This window comes from Falco cherrug, chromosome 9 (genome assembly GCF_023634085.1).
Source record: "Falco cherrug isolate bFalChe1 chromosome 9, bFalChe1.pri, whole genome shotgun sequence".
Lineage (NCBI taxonomy): Eukaryota > Metazoa > Chordata > Aves > Falconiformes > Falconidae > Falco > Falco cherrug.
The window spans coordinates 18,733,845-18,749,440 of NC_073705.1; the positions used below are offsets into that span (position 1 = coordinate 18,733,845).

General features: G+C 48.4%; 1 protein-coding gene across 7 annotated transcripts in view; it reads left to right on the forward strand.

Moving 5' to 3' along the window:
* Window positions 1-15,192, forward strand: part of ZSWIM8 (zinc finger SWIM-type containing 8) — a 63,145-nt gene extending 47,953 nt beyond the window's left edge. For 4 of the 7 annotated variants that reach the window (XM_055721392.1, XM_027812153.2, XM_055721396.1 and 1 more), the window contains 13 exons: window positions 55-153; window positions 1,052-1,176; window positions 2,344-2,575; window positions 3,372-3,524; window positions 4,296-4,518; window positions 4,710-4,999; window positions 5,768-5,991; window positions 6,274-6,756; window positions 7,351-7,519; window positions 9,858-10,031; window positions 11,721-11,840; window positions 12,798-12,976; window positions 14,170-15,192. In XM_055721392.1, coding sequence (XP_055577367.1) covers window positions 55-153; window positions 1,052-1,176; window positions 2,344-2,575; window positions 3,372-3,524; window positions 4,296-4,518; window positions 4,710-4,999; window positions 5,768-5,991; window positions 6,274-6,756; window positions 7,351-7,519; window positions 9,858-10,031; window positions 11,721-11,840; window positions 12,798-12,976; window positions 14,170-14,373 — 2,675 coding nt within the window. In that variant the 3' untranslated portion in view covers window positions 14,374-15,192. The remainder of the gene's footprint in view (window positions 1-54; window positions 154-1,051; window positions 1,177-2,343; window positions 2,576-3,371; window positions 3,525-4,295; window positions 4,519-4,709; window positions 5,000-5,767; window positions 5,992-6,273; window positions 6,757-7,350; window positions 7,520-9,857; window positions 10,032-11,720; window positions 11,841-12,797; window positions 12,977-14,169) is intronic. The other 3 variants (XM_055721394.1, XM_055721395.1, XM_055721393.1) reach the window with 2 other exon arrangements.
* Window positions 15,193-15,596: the final 404 nt, after the last annotated feature.

Consider the following 15,596-nt stretch of genomic DNA (forward strand, 5'->3'; position numbering starts at 1 on the left):
GTCTTGAGGTCCTGGTTTTGAAAGCTGAGCACTAATTCTATTGCCTTCTCTCAGTGGTTTCTCCTACAGGCTCTAGACCTCCAAGCCGTAATTGGAATAATGAAATGCCTGGAGATGAAGAGCTTGGTTTTGAGGCAGCTGTTGCTGCTCTTGGTAAGAATTTTCTCCAAGAAAAGTCTGTCTTTATCCATGTTCTGCTTACTGCCTCATTTTGGGTGGTGAGAGTTAGTAGTTCATTCCAGTTTGGTGCAGAAATGAAAGTGTGCGCCTATTTGTAAGAACCAGATGCAGAAGGATTCTCCATGCTAGGGCTGAGGTGCCTTTGAAAAAGGTGCGCTGGGGGATATGGGACAGGAACTGAATGTTGAAGTAGTAACATGAATTTTGCCTTTCTTGGTTGCTCATTTGTTGCGGAAGATGTATTGCCACCTTCTTAATGGAGATGGACAGTTTCAGAGAACAAAAGACAATAATTTCAGGAGAGGTTAGACAGTGATAGTGAAAGACTAGCAGAAGATCTCTCGAGCATTATCGTATAATTCAGGATCTTAGCATAATACTGGATTCTTGCCTCATTTATCAACTTCAGTGACAAAGCAGTGATTATATATACTACGTTGTCAATACTGTATGCCTGTTTTAAAGCAGCATACAAAAAGGAACAACAAGGCCTGTCCTCTGTTGCCTCACCTCTGAAAGGGGGAAGATGAGTTCTTTATGGAGTGGCAATGCTGCTTGGAGCATCTGCAGAAACTGGAAAAGTTTGTTTCAAGATAGAGTGGTGGGCTTGCCTGGACTTTTCCTGAGGCATATGTCTGGTTGGTTTGACAGCTGTAGCAAGCTTAGTATTCTGGGGACAGGCAGCAGCTCCTGTTTATTCATGACCTATTTCTGAAATTAACAGAAAAATAGAAGGCGGCGGGGGGGGGGGGGGGGAATCCCCTTTTGCCTGTGACAGTGAGGTGACAGTCTGAGGAACAGATAGTGCTCAAGATGTGGTGTGGTCCCATGAGCTTACTTGTCTCTTCATCCCCTCTTTTCTGGCCTGCAGGCATGAAAACAACTGTCAGTGAAGCAGAACATCCTCTGTTGTGTGAAGGCACCCGAAGGGAGAAAGGGGATCTGGCACTAGCCCTGATGATCACTTACAAGGATGATCAGTCTAAGCTGAAGAAGGTGAGCTTCCCTTGGAAAGGGGAAAGGGAGATGCAGAGCAAACCACGTTTGGGTTGTGATGGATTTGATAGTTTTACCAGTGAACATAAGTTACTGCATCATGTACTGATGATTACAAGCTATGTTGTGATGTTTAAATTCTTCTGCTGATGCAAAATCCGATTGGGCGCTGCCCTGGAAGGGGCACTCTTTCCATAGGTCTCGGGTCCGTTTGGGAGATTCATTCTCACTGCTTTTAATGCTTTCTCTTACCGGCTAAAGCAAGTCCTTTGTCCCAGGGGTTTTCAGTGTGCACTCTCTGTGTGATCTGGGGATTGCTTCTGTTTTGCTGCAGGGCTGTTGGCTTGCTAAACAGTGTATCTTGCAAAGCCTTTGTTTCTTAACCTCTCCCCTCTTTGATATACTAGTTCAGTCCACCTGTGCCTTAATCTCCCATGCAAGAGAGATAGTAAAACTCTTCCCCTCCACCCCAAACACTGCTGAAGCTTCAGGAAGAGTTTTATTAATCTTTTATATTCAGAAACACTTCTACCTGGTAAAGATATTATTAGTGCCTTTCTGTCTCCTGAAGGAGAAGCACTTTTGCTATACTTTTCTCCAGGGAATAACAGGGACACTGTGATATCAGTCATCTGCAACTAAATGCTCTGTCACACTCATGGTGTTCATCTTGTGTCGACAATGAATAGTAGAAATGGCCCATAAGATGTGGTCATGCATTGATGACCCCAATTATCTAATAAATAAAGACGAGAAGGTGTTATTGTAGGCCAGGAGAAGGCAGTTTCTGTAGTGGGTTTACCAGTTTCTCAGCAATGGTATGACAGGATTTTTTGAATGGTGAGCACAGAATTTTGGTAATTTAAACAAGAAAATCTAATGACTGGCAGAACTAAATATAGAGTCCTCCATTCCGTTCTTGATGTGCCAGAATTCTTTATTGTGAGTTTTGAGTGCTTTTCAAGTAAAGTCAGTGACTGTTTGAAGTGAAAATGGGGATATTACTGAGTACGAATGAATTTTTGCTTCCTCAGTAATGCAGACCACATGGCCCTCAACTGTGCATTGTACATCTTCAGTGCAGGAAGGTGATGCCGACTTCTCTTTTTCTTTTCTTTTTTTATTTTTATTCCTTTTTTTTTTTTTTTTTTCCCCTTGCTGTTAAAGATTTTGGACAAACTCCTGGACAGAGAGAGTCAAACTCACAAACCACAGACACTGAGTTCCTTCTACTCATCCAGCAAGCCTACAGTAGCAAATCAAAAATCTCCTTCCAAACACGCTGCCCAGTCCACTGCAGCTATCCAACAGCTCCCAGGGACTTCTGTCACTCAGCAAGCTGCTGTGAGCACTGCAGTCCAGAGCAGTCCCGAGAACTTCGTGGAGAAGAGCGCACAGGGTAAGAGATGCTTTGTAAGGGCTATGCTGAAACCCTTCTGTTAACCTGTGCAAAACTGGAACTGTACATTTTTGTCTGTTTGGGGAAGTAGTCAGAGCGATTATATTACCATCTGGCTGCTTGGTGGTTGCTAGAATGTCATTCCCTCCCTTATCTGTTCGGCTGGATCCATTTCTGTATGCATTCTTACTGCATAGAAATTCAAGCTTTCAAGAAAATCAAAATCTTCAGCTTTTCCTATCTTGAGCCTGTTGTATAACTAGTTAACATAAAACTACTGTGACTCTGGTTTTTGGGTTTGTATCACAGAGGTGCAGGATTCCAGAAAGTTATACACTGAGTCAGGTACTTTCATGCAAGATAACTAATTAAGATGGCTGAAGGGCATTGGAGATAAACCTGGTTTTCTTCAAGCTATGCTTCTACTTTGGTGGCAAACTTCAAGTTGAGCAGCATTTGGTGGAAATCAAGTGCCCTCTTAACTGTCCCCAAAGAGATCAATACTAGCTGAGGATGCCTGCAGTAAGGTTAGGATTGCTGGAGCATTTTTATTCTAAAAACTTTCCCTAGTTGCAGCAAATTTTCCAGATCTTCAGTTATTAAGATTAAATGTCCTTGACCTGGTATCGGATGATATGCTTAACAGTGTAAGAAAACGGAGATAATCCTGCTCCTAAAAAGATACAAACATCAAAAGATACAGGATTTTTATAAAATTAGTGGTATTTAAGTGGCCACGTCTGGTTTTAGAGATAAAGAAACAAATGATGTTGTTTACCTTGTTCTGCCTATGCAGAGAGCTCTCAGAGGTCCCCCTGTGAGCCAGCTGCAGAGGCCACTGTCTTGAAACAAGAAGGAAAGGTCCCCAGTCGTCTGGCCCTTGGAAACCGTGGTGGATACAACGGGAGGTGCTGGGGTTCGCCTGTCAGGCAGAAGAAGAAACACACAGGTAGGAACGGACTAGTTCGTATGCTGTCTACTGCTGTGCTAGGCAGCCTGCTGGGGTTTCAGCAATTCCCTTGCTCTTTTGTTCCACTTGTCGCTTTTCCCATACTACAGAAGCAGTTGGTTGTCTCGGAGGCGTTTGGCATGGAGAAATAGGTTTTCCTCCACAGATTTCCTGCCCCCTTCCTTAGGGCAACTTACCGTACCTTTCTCACGCCAGATACATTCTGGGTGATGGATTAGGTATTGGAGCTGAATGGTTGCTGGACTCTGAGAACAGAGCACTGTGCTCCTGGGTCCAGAAACAAATTCAGAGGAGCTGCTGCCTCTCTACACTTCTCTTGGGGAGAAGGTGTAAGTTAGAGGCTGAGGATGTGATGAACCTTTGTGTAAATTGTGCAGCGTATACCAGAAGGATTTTCTTTGTATACGGTCTGTGGAACTTGACTTTATACTTCTTGTGGTTATACTCTGTCACAAAGCTTGGCAGATGGAGTGAGGGATGTTGTGAAGGGGGAAATAAAGACACATTGTCCTTGGACTCTTCTGCTTTTTAATCCAAACACTGCAAAATGACACTGATATCTGTGGCCAAACTGACTAATTTAGTCTCTCTTGATTTGCAAAGTTGGATGCCTGGCAGCTGTGAGGCTGACTGTCACTACTGGCATGACTGATCTTAGTTGGGACTGTAGGTGATGTGGGTAAGAGTTTACCTGTGCACATTGCATTTCCCAACCCTGGTGACGTTACTGTGTTGGTTCTGGTGTTGTAGGCATGGCTAGTATTGACAGCAGCGCTCCTGAAACCACCTCTGACAGTTCTCCAACGCTCAGTCGGCGGCCGCTGCGTGGGGGATGGGCAACAACATCCTGGGGCAGAGGACAGGACAGTGACAGCATCAGCAGTTCTTCAAGTGATTCGCTGGGATCCTCCTCTTCCAGTGGCAGTAGGAGAGCCAGCGGGGGAGCCCGTGCAAAGACTGTGGAAGTTGGCAGGTAACGAATGATATGAACACACAGAGGCAACCTCTAGGCCTGCTGTCAGGGAGCTAGGACGTATGCATCGGGAAGTAACTTCCTTGGGAGAGTTTGCTTTGTTTCCCCTGGACCCTAAAGACAGGAACTCTGCTAGTGAACTCAGGGGTACTTGTTGCTGTCTGAAAGGTTCCTCTATCTTTATCTTCTAGGTATAAAGGGAGGCGGCTGGAGAGTCATGCTCCTCATGTCCCAAACCAGCCCTCAGAGGCAGCTGCTCACTTCTACTTTGAATTGGCCAAGACAGTCCTTATCAAAGCAGGTGGAAACAGCAGCACCTCTATCTTCACCCACCCTTCCTCCAGTGGTGGGCACCAGGGACCACACCGCAACCTTCACCTCTGCGCCTTCGAGATTGGGCTGTATGCACTAGGGCTGCACAACTTTGTGTCTCCCAACTGGCTCTCTCGAACTTACTCCTCCCATGTCTCTTGGATCACAGGTTACAGCAAAACTTTATTGGGAACCTTACTTTGGGGCAGGAAGGAAGGAAGGGAGGGAGGCAGGCTTATTGCCCAGAATGTTGGTGCTGATGTGCTGTGGTAGCCATGTAAGCTGCTGGCACAGCTGGCAGTAGAAGCTGAGCGCCAGTGTTTTACACAGTGGTGCTTGCTTTGGCCTGGAAAGTTCTTCTGACCTGTTTCTTCTCATTTGTACTGCAAATGCTTCAGTCTTCAAAGCCGTAGACCACTTCTCACACAGAGACTGGTCTTCAGTTTTCCTTCAGGAGTCTGCTGAAGGGAAATGTTTGTCAAGTCTGAACACGCTCTTTGGCTGTGTTCAGCATTTCACTTTCCTCCTCCTCCTGTTTGCACCCAGACCTACTACCTGCTTACTATCCATGGTTTCTAGAGCCTGAAAAACACCCTTGAAATGTCATGTTTTCCTGACGTGATGGAAGTAGAACAGCAGTCCAGGCTGTGGTTTGTGGGTACTAAAATCATCTATAGAAAATTCCTCCTCACTGCCTGAAATGCATCGTTAGCTTAACTTTAAAAACAGTACCCTCATGCACTGCTTGCTTATCGAGGGCTCTTGCCTGTCCTGTGTTTTGGAGGAAGAGCCTAAATTTGACTTGAAGCCCGAGGGGAAAAACTGGGGTCTGCCACTGCTCCTGAAGGAAGTGGGGAGTGCACCTCCTGTTGAGGGAAAGCTGACTGGAACTGTGCTGGGCGTACAGTGGTGTGAGAGTCTTCTCTCTTCCTCTTAGGGCAGGCCATGGAGATCGGTAGCGCAGCCTTGAACATCCTGGTGGAGTGTTGGGATGGACATCTGACTCCCCCAGAGGTGGCATCGTTGGCAGACAGAGCTTCACGGGCCAGAGACTCCAACATGGTGCGAGCAGCGGCTGAACTGGCACTCAGCTGCCTGCCCCACGCCCATGCCCTGAACCCAAATGAGATCCAGAGGGCTCTGGTGCAGTGTAAGGAACAGGTGAGCATCACGTGGGGGCTAGCTAGCGCAAGGCGATTCCTACTATCAAGGACGTGCTGTTACTTGTGGGATAGGCTCCTGTGCCACTGGACAGCCTTAATCCCAGTTCTGTGGATTTCTTATGTTTCATGAATAACTCTGATTATTCTGCTGCGTAGCTGTGATCTGTCTGCTCCCCATAGCATCAGTCATTTTAGAGTGCCTTTTACTTTTCTGCTGTTTTGCCTCCTTGCCTTTCTGGTTTTGCGTTCTTCACTTCTGCTTTTCTTTCCCTGCCCACAGGACAATCTGATGCTGGAAAAGGCCTGTATGGCAGTAGAAGAGGCAGCCAAAGGAGGTGGTGTCTATCCAGAAGTCCTCTTTGAAGTAGCTCACCAGTGGTACTGGCTCTACGAACAGACTGTTGGCGGCACCCCGGCCCAGAGAGAAGGTGCCACTGGCTGCAGTGCCAGTGGTGCGCGGGCTGCCTCTGAAGCAGCACGTGGGTTGACAGACAACCGGGTGACCTCTGAGCCAACCACTGTAACAGTGGCAGCTGCGGTAACCGCCGCAGCAACAGTCATGCCGGTGATCTCTGTGGGGTCCACCATGTACCAGCAGCACACAATGGCAGGGCCGGCGATGGCACATACACACACGCAGGGTCTCCACCCTTACACCACCCTTCAGACTCACATCCCCTGTAATCCCCAGTATATCGGACACACTATCCAGCACATGCCGCGCCCAGCTGTCTTCCCGGTCCCTGGCTCAGCGTACCCGCAGGTGAGTTTTGCCTGTGCCTTGTTCATTTACGGTGACTTTGTGTGGCTGTTTCCGGAGGGAGTAGGTTGGACTGGGGAGAGTGTGGGGTCAGACCTGCCGTGGCTTGAGATCTAGCCTCTGCTCTCGCTCACTGGCCGAGTTGTGGTACTTACTTTGGCTCCCCAGCTCAGCTTTTGCATAATGAGGACCCTTCTGTGGGTGCATTTGAAGTCTCAGGAGAATACAAAATATAATACAGCAGTAGTTTTTAATGTTTATTGCTTTAATGTTTCTCAGAAAGCTTGTCTTCTTGAGAGCTTGCAGGCTAAATAGAGACTACGGAGGGAAAACCAAATGAAAGTTATTTTAACCTCTGCCTATCTTTGAAAGTTCTGGGAGTGGTTTTCTGCAAAGTGATCAGATTTAAAAGGAGGAGCAAGCAGATGTAATGGTTATGTGGTGCAAGGTAGTTTCTGTGCTGCTGCTTCCTGTGCTTCCTTCTCCCTGTCGGATCAGACTTCCCGTGCTCTGGGGTTTGTGTGGGGACAGCGTGTTTTGGACTGCCTCTAAATGGTCAGACGAATAGACATGACTGTTATTTATCTTCTGTTTTAGGGTGTCCATCCAGCATTCATAGGAGCGCAGTACCCTTACTCAGTAACAACGCCATCACTGGCAGCTACAGCAGTGTCATTCCCTGGCGTGCCCGTCCCATCCATGACGCAGATTGCAGTGCATCCCTATCACAGTGAGACAGGACTGTCACTGTCTTCCAATGTAGCCAGTAAGTGTTACAGCTGTGGGCTGTGTGTAGCATGGGTTTATTTACCATGCCTCCTAGCTGTGCCCCAGTCAAGTCCTGCTGCTCACTGACCACAGGTGGAACCAGGGTTCTTGTGCTGAAATGTTCTGGCTAAATCCACTCCACCCTAAAGATGTGCACGCTCAGGGATGCATAAGGGGGCTTGACTCAGCTAGCAGAGCTTTAATTTCTGTTCAACTAAATTTCCAGTATGAGATTATTTTGGCCTCTCGGACTACAGTGTATTTGGATCCCTCCTGGCCTTTCTGACTTCTAACTTATTAGAGCTTTATTCCCCCTCTCCTTTGGAGCAGGTGAGCATAGATGATCTTGAGCAGGCTCTTGTGGTTCCTTTGGGTCAGATGAATCGAGAGTGCAGGCAGCAGGCAGACTTGTGCTACAGTAGCACTAATAGAGGTCTTTCCTGCCCGAAGGGAGTGGAGGCAGCCAGTACCTGAAACGGGGAACTTGTAGACGGGACAGATGTTTTGGCAGAACCACGTCAGTGGCAATCTGAATGATTGCTCACATGTTGTGTTGGTGCTAGAGTGGTGGTGAAGACCCATCTAGTAATGTGTGGCACTGGAACAGCAGATGTTGACTAAACTGTGGACATGCCTCTCGTTGCCGTGGGGTTTTGCACCAGTGGGTCGGGGCTGACCCAGGCTTTGTTACCCCCTCACTGGGGAGGCTGTAATGTTTGCCTTTTTGTACATTTGCCTGTTAGTGCTTCATAACTCACTAGGTGCTGGAAGACTGGTATGTGGGAAAACACTTAAGAGCTGTGTGGGCCTCCTTCATATCTAGATTATCAGGAGAATCTTTTCAGTTAATTTTATCTTGCATTTTGATGCCAAAAAGCCACCGCAAAAGCATGTGGGATAGTCCTAAAGGCCACAGGATCTGAAGAGCATCCTTTGCTGACAGCCTTAGTCCTGGGTTGTTACTGTGACTTCTAATTGTGAGAAACTGTTCCTGTACTCCTCAAGAGAGCGATGAATCTTTCAGAACTGCTAACTCATCCTGGAGCACTTAATGAAAGGAAAAAACAACCCCACCCTTTCCAGTTGCCATTGTTTGTCTTGCATAAACTTCTGTTTTCAGTTCTTAAGCTACTGTTTCACTGTTCCTGGAGTACCCGGTCACGTTGCGATGCTTGAGCTCTGGCAGCAATTCAGCTCGCTCTTATGAATTATTCTCCTTGGCCAGACTTCTAATGCAGCATGGATTTTGCCCCACTTTGTGGGTTGTTTGGCACTGTGTGTCTGCTTGGTGGAGGAGGTCAGACAGATCTTTCCTGGAAGGCACATTGTTCTCTGGTATTCAACTATTTAATAGTAAACATTTTAAATAATCAAAAAGAAAAAAAAAAAAAGAAGCTGAAGGTGGCAGGGGAAGAGGAGAAACTGGAAGTTGGAACATTGCCCAAGCTGGTGTAGTATCACCACAGAGAAGCTGTGAAATAAGGGTAACAATGTGCACGCACCTAAAGGCATCTCTGGTCTGGAATTCTGAAGCAAACCTTGCTTTTTCCTCTCTGTACCTTTCTTGAGAGGGAAAGTTAGATACACTGGAGCCCCTTGCCAGAGCACAGCTTACTGGCTCAGTGTTAACTGCTGTCTGCACAAGTTTAGGTGGTACAATGTAATGGATTTTCCTGCGATTTCCCTTGATTTTGCCCGTAGTAGTTCGGTGTCTGAAGGTGACAGATTCTCAAGTGTCCTTGCTGTTTTTACTGGTGATACATGCCAGTGGATGCAGTGGCTGTTCTTTCTAAGGCTGGACTGGTGGCTAGCTGCCAGTAACGCTCTTCCCGCACCTGCACGGTAGCTGGGTGGAGTGATAGCTGGCTTACAACAGAAGTGGAGGAAACCTCATGAAGTTGGACTTGATCTCTGAGTGACTTAATGCTGTTCCTGCTCAATGATTTTCCTCAGCAATTTCTTATCAGGTGTAGACATGCACATGCTTGTTTCCTTGGGCAAGAAATCAGAACCAGACATCTCATTTAATAATAGCAAAGTCAACACATGTATTGACATGTAAAACATGAATGATGTGCATACTCATGATATACTGCAAAAGAGATGGACAAGCATGTGACTGACCCCCTTCGGGCCCAGCTTGCAAACAAAACAGAGATATTCCTGGCCCGCTGTATTTCAGGTGTAAGTCTGTGGTTTTTGGTTGCTGTATTTTCTGTTTAGGGGAACAGAACACTACATTGGCAGGGGGCGGTCAGGTGAGGGAGATGGTGGCCCAAGTAAACCTTCTTTTAGGCTGGCGGTGGGTCCTAATGCTGCTGTTTTGCTCTCTTCAGTAGGAAGTGTCCATGCAGGATCAACGTTCCCAGCGATTCAGGGGGCTTCCTTGACAACTCTGTCCTCACAGCCCAACTCCCTTGTTACAGGGGGTTTTCCTGCCGAGGATGAGCAGCACAGTCAGCCTGTGAGCCCCCAGGGTCTGCACTACCTCCACTCCGCATACCGAGTTGGTAAGGACGGCCAAGTGGGTTTCTGTGGCCCCGTTGAGAGGGATTCAGGGCAGGGCTGCAGGTTTTCACTGTCATTTGGCAATTTGCTACTGCACCTGTTGGGGGCGATGGCATCTTAGGTACATGGGGAAAGCAAGTTTGTGGTCATAAGTGGAGGCTAAAAATGGAGGAAAGCTATAGAAGATTGAAGAGTAGCTGTCGAGTGCCAACAGAGTAGAAGAGAAAGCTAGGCGGGTTAGAGCTGGGGAGAGCCTTGCTTTTCAGCCAGTGTACGTAAAGGCTTTGAGGATGTGATTGTGCAAGTTGTGACTATGTGAAAAAGTGGAGTTCAGCTCCTGCTGCTTGTGGGTGGTGAAGGCAAACCTCTCGTCTAATAATTGGTTGAACCTTCAGAGGCACAGAGAGATGTGCCCTGTGCTTCTCCAGCTAGGCTGCTCAAGGCTGACGTGGAGGGAACTTGGATTTTGTGGAGAGTGGGTATGTAATTAGCATTGCTTTCCCAGTCACCCTGGTTAGGAGGAAAAAAGAGTCTCTGCCTCAACTGCTGTTGGTACCAAGATAGCAGTCTCGGGGGTTGTGATTAAGTTCAGATTGCAGTAAGCTACTTGTCATGGTCCAACCCAGTGGATACTTGGGGAGGGAGGAGGGAGCCTCCAAGATAAGCAAAGACAGCAACAGGGCAGCAAAGGAACAGAACCAGCAAGAAAATGGAAGAAAGGCTAACTAACGGGAGGTTGCTTGAGTTTTTTCTGTTGAACGCTAGAGAAGAAAGTACTTGTTAACCGGAAAGGGATGCAGATGTCGTTGGAAACTTAGCAGCGGTAAGCCAGTGAAAGGCGTTTAATGGAGTATCAGAGAAACGGGGGTGGAGAAGAGACTCTGGAAGATCAAGACATGTGCCTTCTGGTATTTAAGAACTGCTTTCATGGGAGGATTTGCCTGAAGAGCTGCATGGCTGAGGACTTTGCAGGCTGGCAATGGTGCAGCTCAACGTTGGCCTGTTGCCTTTGCAGCAGAGTAGATTGGTTTCGGTAGCTTCTCTGTTGCAGTTGTGTGTGCTGCTCAGACTGGGCTTGGCTCTGTCGTTGCAGTTATTACTCTAGATCTATGCCAGGGGCATTTTGACAAAAGGGAGATCCAGCACTGGTGGCAGAGTTGCATTGTTTCTGAGGTGGAGTGGTTAAATTTGGTTAATTGGTTAAATTTTTCTTTCCCCTACTTTGATAGTCTGGTCAGCCCTGGATAGTAAGACTGTTGTTGTAACAGTGCTGGGTTAACGGTTGGACTTGATGATCTTAAAGGTCTTTTCCAGCCTAAACAAGTGTATGATTCAATGGAAATTTAGAACAAACGCGTTGCTTTCAGGACACCTCTTGTAGTGCAGCCATTGGGGCTATCGGCTTGACCCTGCTGTAGGTGCCAGTGGAGTGTCTCTTTGCAGCTCTAGTGAGGTGTGATGGCGGTGCAGATTTCCCAGCCTGGAGCGGTAGATCCAGATGTTCTTGCAGATAGTTCCTGTGCTGACAGGCTCCAAGACAGGCCTTTTGTTTCTCTCTGGACTCTTTGCAGCTAGGGAATTCTCTGCTGATGAAGGGCAGGCCAATCAAGTTGTGTTGCAGTGAGTGAAATGCTAGACTAAGTCTTACTGGGCAGAAGTGCTGCTTGACTCTGGCTGCCCCTTTCTCACAGGGATGCTGGCTCTGGAGATGCTTGGCCGAAGAGCTCACAACGACCATCCCAACAACTTCTCCCGCAGCCCACCCTACACAGAGGATGTAAAATGGCTCCTTGGGTTAGCTGCGAAGTTAGGTAAGGCTCAGAGCAGTACTTAGCAGAAATCCACTTGCTGGGATTTGCACTATGGTGGGAAAAAGCTCTCCAAAGAGTGAAACTTCAAAGACTGGGTGAACCTGATACCTGATCCCATTTCTGAGAGTGTTTCGGAAGATCCCTGCTGCTCTTTCATCCAGGCAGTTGTCCCATTTCTGGGTTCTGTAGGCATGCTGTTGAATTTTGAGGCACTGGATAAAGTGCATGGGGTTGGACAGGGCTCAGAGCTTGTATCTCTTCCATTCTGTAACAGTAACTCTTGCTTTTCCCTTTCTACTGTCTTGCAGATATTCCTCTTTCTTATGTATATTTATACCTTCTGTGAAGACCTTTTATAGCAATAGGTGCTCAAACCACCAATTGTTTGGTTTTTTGGTTTTACTTCCACTTTGCTCTTGGATCTTTTTTGTCAGCTCATATTTTTAATTCTTTCATAAGCAGTGAGAACTTAAAAAAACCCCAACCTTTATAAACAGCCTGTCTGGCGGCATGGCTTCTCCTGCTGCTGCTGGGGGAGGTCCACTCTAGGCAGAGGTGGGGAAGCTCGACTGTCTCCAGCCTGCCTAAGGCCTGTGTGCTGGTGCATCTAGGCGCTTCCTAGATGAGCGGTCAAGTGGCAGTGGGAGGAGGTGCAGTGTGTCCTTGCCTCTGTAGTTACCTTGCCACATCAGTTTTCTTTACTATCCCCTTTAAAGACAGGTGAACTTGGGAATACCAGTGACTGAGGTAGTACCTGGTCTCTACTCAGACCTGATGGATGTATCGGAATGATCTCTTGTCCCCATGAGTTTGCTAGACTGTGTCCCCTGAGCCTGCTGGAGGATACATTACACTGAGAAGAAGGTGCTCTAAATCCAGGTTCTTGCTGGGAAGTACCTCATTTCTGGTGTGTCTCTTACCTTAACACTGTTGTTCCAACTTCTCCTTCCTGTGCAGGTGTAAACTACGTGCATCAGTTTTGCGTTGGCGCAGCCAAGGGGGTGCTGAGCCCTTTTGTGCTCCAGGAGATCATCATGGAAGCTCTACAGAGGCTCAACCCTGCCCATGTGCACAACCACCTGCGCACCCCAGCCTTCCACCAGCTGGTGCAGAGGTGCCAGCAGGCCTACCTGCAGGTAACGAGTGGGCTGTCTGCCTGCCTGGCAAAGCTGCCGGGCCATTGCCTGCCTTGCAGGAGCTGCCTCTGTGTGTGTGTGTGCGTGGAGGGGAAGGGGCCTTTGGTACTGGTAGCAGAAGCGGTCCATTGCCTGACGCGTCCCTCAGCAGGGAGAACGGGCATTGCCTGCCTGTGTGGAGGCTGTGTACAAAGGACCTCATTGTACTGCTTCTTCCAAGGCCTCTCGCCTCCTGTATGCTCCACAAAGGATGGGGTGGTTCTGTGTTCCCTGTCCTTTCTTCCTCACTCCAAGTGCTACCTGTACCTTTTAACTTCTGTACTTTTTCTTTGCTATGGTTTCAAGCTCCCTCTCCCCCTCTCTTGCTAGCATGTCTTTTTTTTTTTTTTTTTTTTTCTCTTGTCTGTAGCCTGTCTTCCCCTCATCACGAAACCCTGGCATGGTTGTCTGGTGTGCCAGTGCTGGCACTAATAGTGGAAGTGGCTTGGTCAGCTACCAGTATGGATGAGGTATCTCAGGATTTACTGAAACCAGGACAAGTGTGTTTCAGTGAGCCAGCTGGAACACCAGAGTTGCCCGTCCCTTAAAACAGTGTAAACAGGACGCCCCAATGTACCTGCTTCTCTTGAATGAATAACCAGAAGGGTGATTCTGTAGACCTGTCCAGTTTGGATTAGCTGTCCTATCACCTAGATATTTTGGAGAAATGACAGCTGCTTCACTTGAGCTCAAAAGCTAGATTTGCAGTTTTGGGGCCTTAGTGAGAAGCTGATAGACGTGACAGTGTTAAGCCTACAGGTATTTCATAGCCTTACTCATCCATACCCCTTAGCAAAGGAGAAGTTCAGTGAACATGCTGGGTCCCCACGTGTAGCCTGCAGGGGTGCAGTGTTAGCTGGCCCTTTTGTGCTGTACTGCGGCCCAGTTTGGTGCTCATGAAGGAGAGGACACCTGCCGGTGCCGTGTGCTTCGTTTCGGTGCTCTCTCTCAGCAACCACTCACCTGGGCTGCCTTAGGGTGTGCGGGCAGCACTGCTGTCCCTTTGAGCTAGCTCTCCTCTGTCTTGAGACCTCTCGTGGGGTAACAGGATCATGTGATGCGTCACCCTGGGAGCTCTTGAGCCCTCCTCTGAGTGTCACCAGCACGAGGGTGGTGAGCAAATACCTTAAGGCTCTTTCCCTGTTCCCATCCAGTACATCCATCATCGGCTGATCCATCTCACTCCAGCTGACTACGATGACTTTGTGAATGCCATCCGCAGCGCCAGAAGCGCCTTCTGCCTGACTCCCATGGGCATGATGCAGTTTAATGATATTCTCCAGAACCTAAAGCGCAGCAAGCAAACAAAGGAGCTGTGGCAAAGGGTCTCTCTGGAAATGACCACCTTCTCGCCGTGACAGCGGGCGGAGCTCCACGGACACACAACCCTTTGTCTCGCATAGTTGTAGTTCCATTTACACCATCCTTCCTTCTGGTGTCTTTTTTAATTTTAGTTTTAACTTGTTGGAAACCACTGATCTGATGTATTTATACCATGACATTCCTCTCCAGCACTGTTGCGTGTTGGCGCTCTGCTTTGCTCGCTCTTCCTCCTCCTCCTCAGTGGGCTGCAGGCTTTCAGAAGCATCAGGAAATGAGAAGGAAGTTGAGCTGGCTGCCCTGTGGTGTAGTCACCGCTTTTTTCCCTGAGCCCCTGGAGGCTGTCCTGCGAGCAGTTTGCAGTGTGATTACGCACGTGTTAGAGGGGTGGGGATTCTGTCTTAAATATTTATTTTGGCATTTATAAATATGTAAACTTTTTTTTTTTTAATGGGCTTCTCTTACTCCACACACCATCTCTTGGGAGAGGCTGGGACTGCTGTGCACAGCCAGTGCTCCCTCCATGCCTTCCAGCAGCTCCTGCAGAGAGGAGCTGAGGCTGGCGCAGCAGGGCCAGGGCCACAGCTTTCTGCGGCAGCTGCTGAGGGCAGAGGCTGCAGCTCGGGCAGTCGGAGGCCGGGACTGCGCTGAGCTGCCTGGAGGCTGCCAGAAGTGCTTGGGCTGTTTCTCAGGAGTGTCCCTCACTGGGCACTGCTGGCTCATAGGATGTTTTGATCCTGGTTGTTCAGAGTTGTACAATCGTGTTTCTTTTGGCTGGGGTATTACTCTCCTGTAATCAGTTTCTTATCCCTTGTCTCTTCTCGTTTCCTGATTAAACACTCGTTTTCTTAGACTGACTCTCTCTTCTCTCTGCTATGATGTTGACAGTCTGATGGCGCTGGCCTGCTGCGTGTCATGGGAGCTTCTGTGAGCCCTGGCAGGTCGCTGTCCTGCCTTGGGGAGCAGCAGTCCAGCGTGCGGCAGGTGGCCAGAGCTTTGACGCAGGCTGTGAGCCAAGGGTTTCTTGCTGCTGCTGCGAGGACATCCTCTGCAGAGGCTGAGGAATGTGCAGACCGGGTTGGTGATGGTGGCAGGGGAGCTGGTGGGATGTTCTGCCAACACTTCTGCCAGCCACCAGGTTCCTTTTCTGGTCTGTGCACCGGTGATACCACGTGGTAATGCAGAGCACTGCAGTGTGCGTAGCCGAAGCGTTGTGCGGAGTGGTAGCTGCTCACCCCTGACGTAGTTGTTAAAGGTGGCC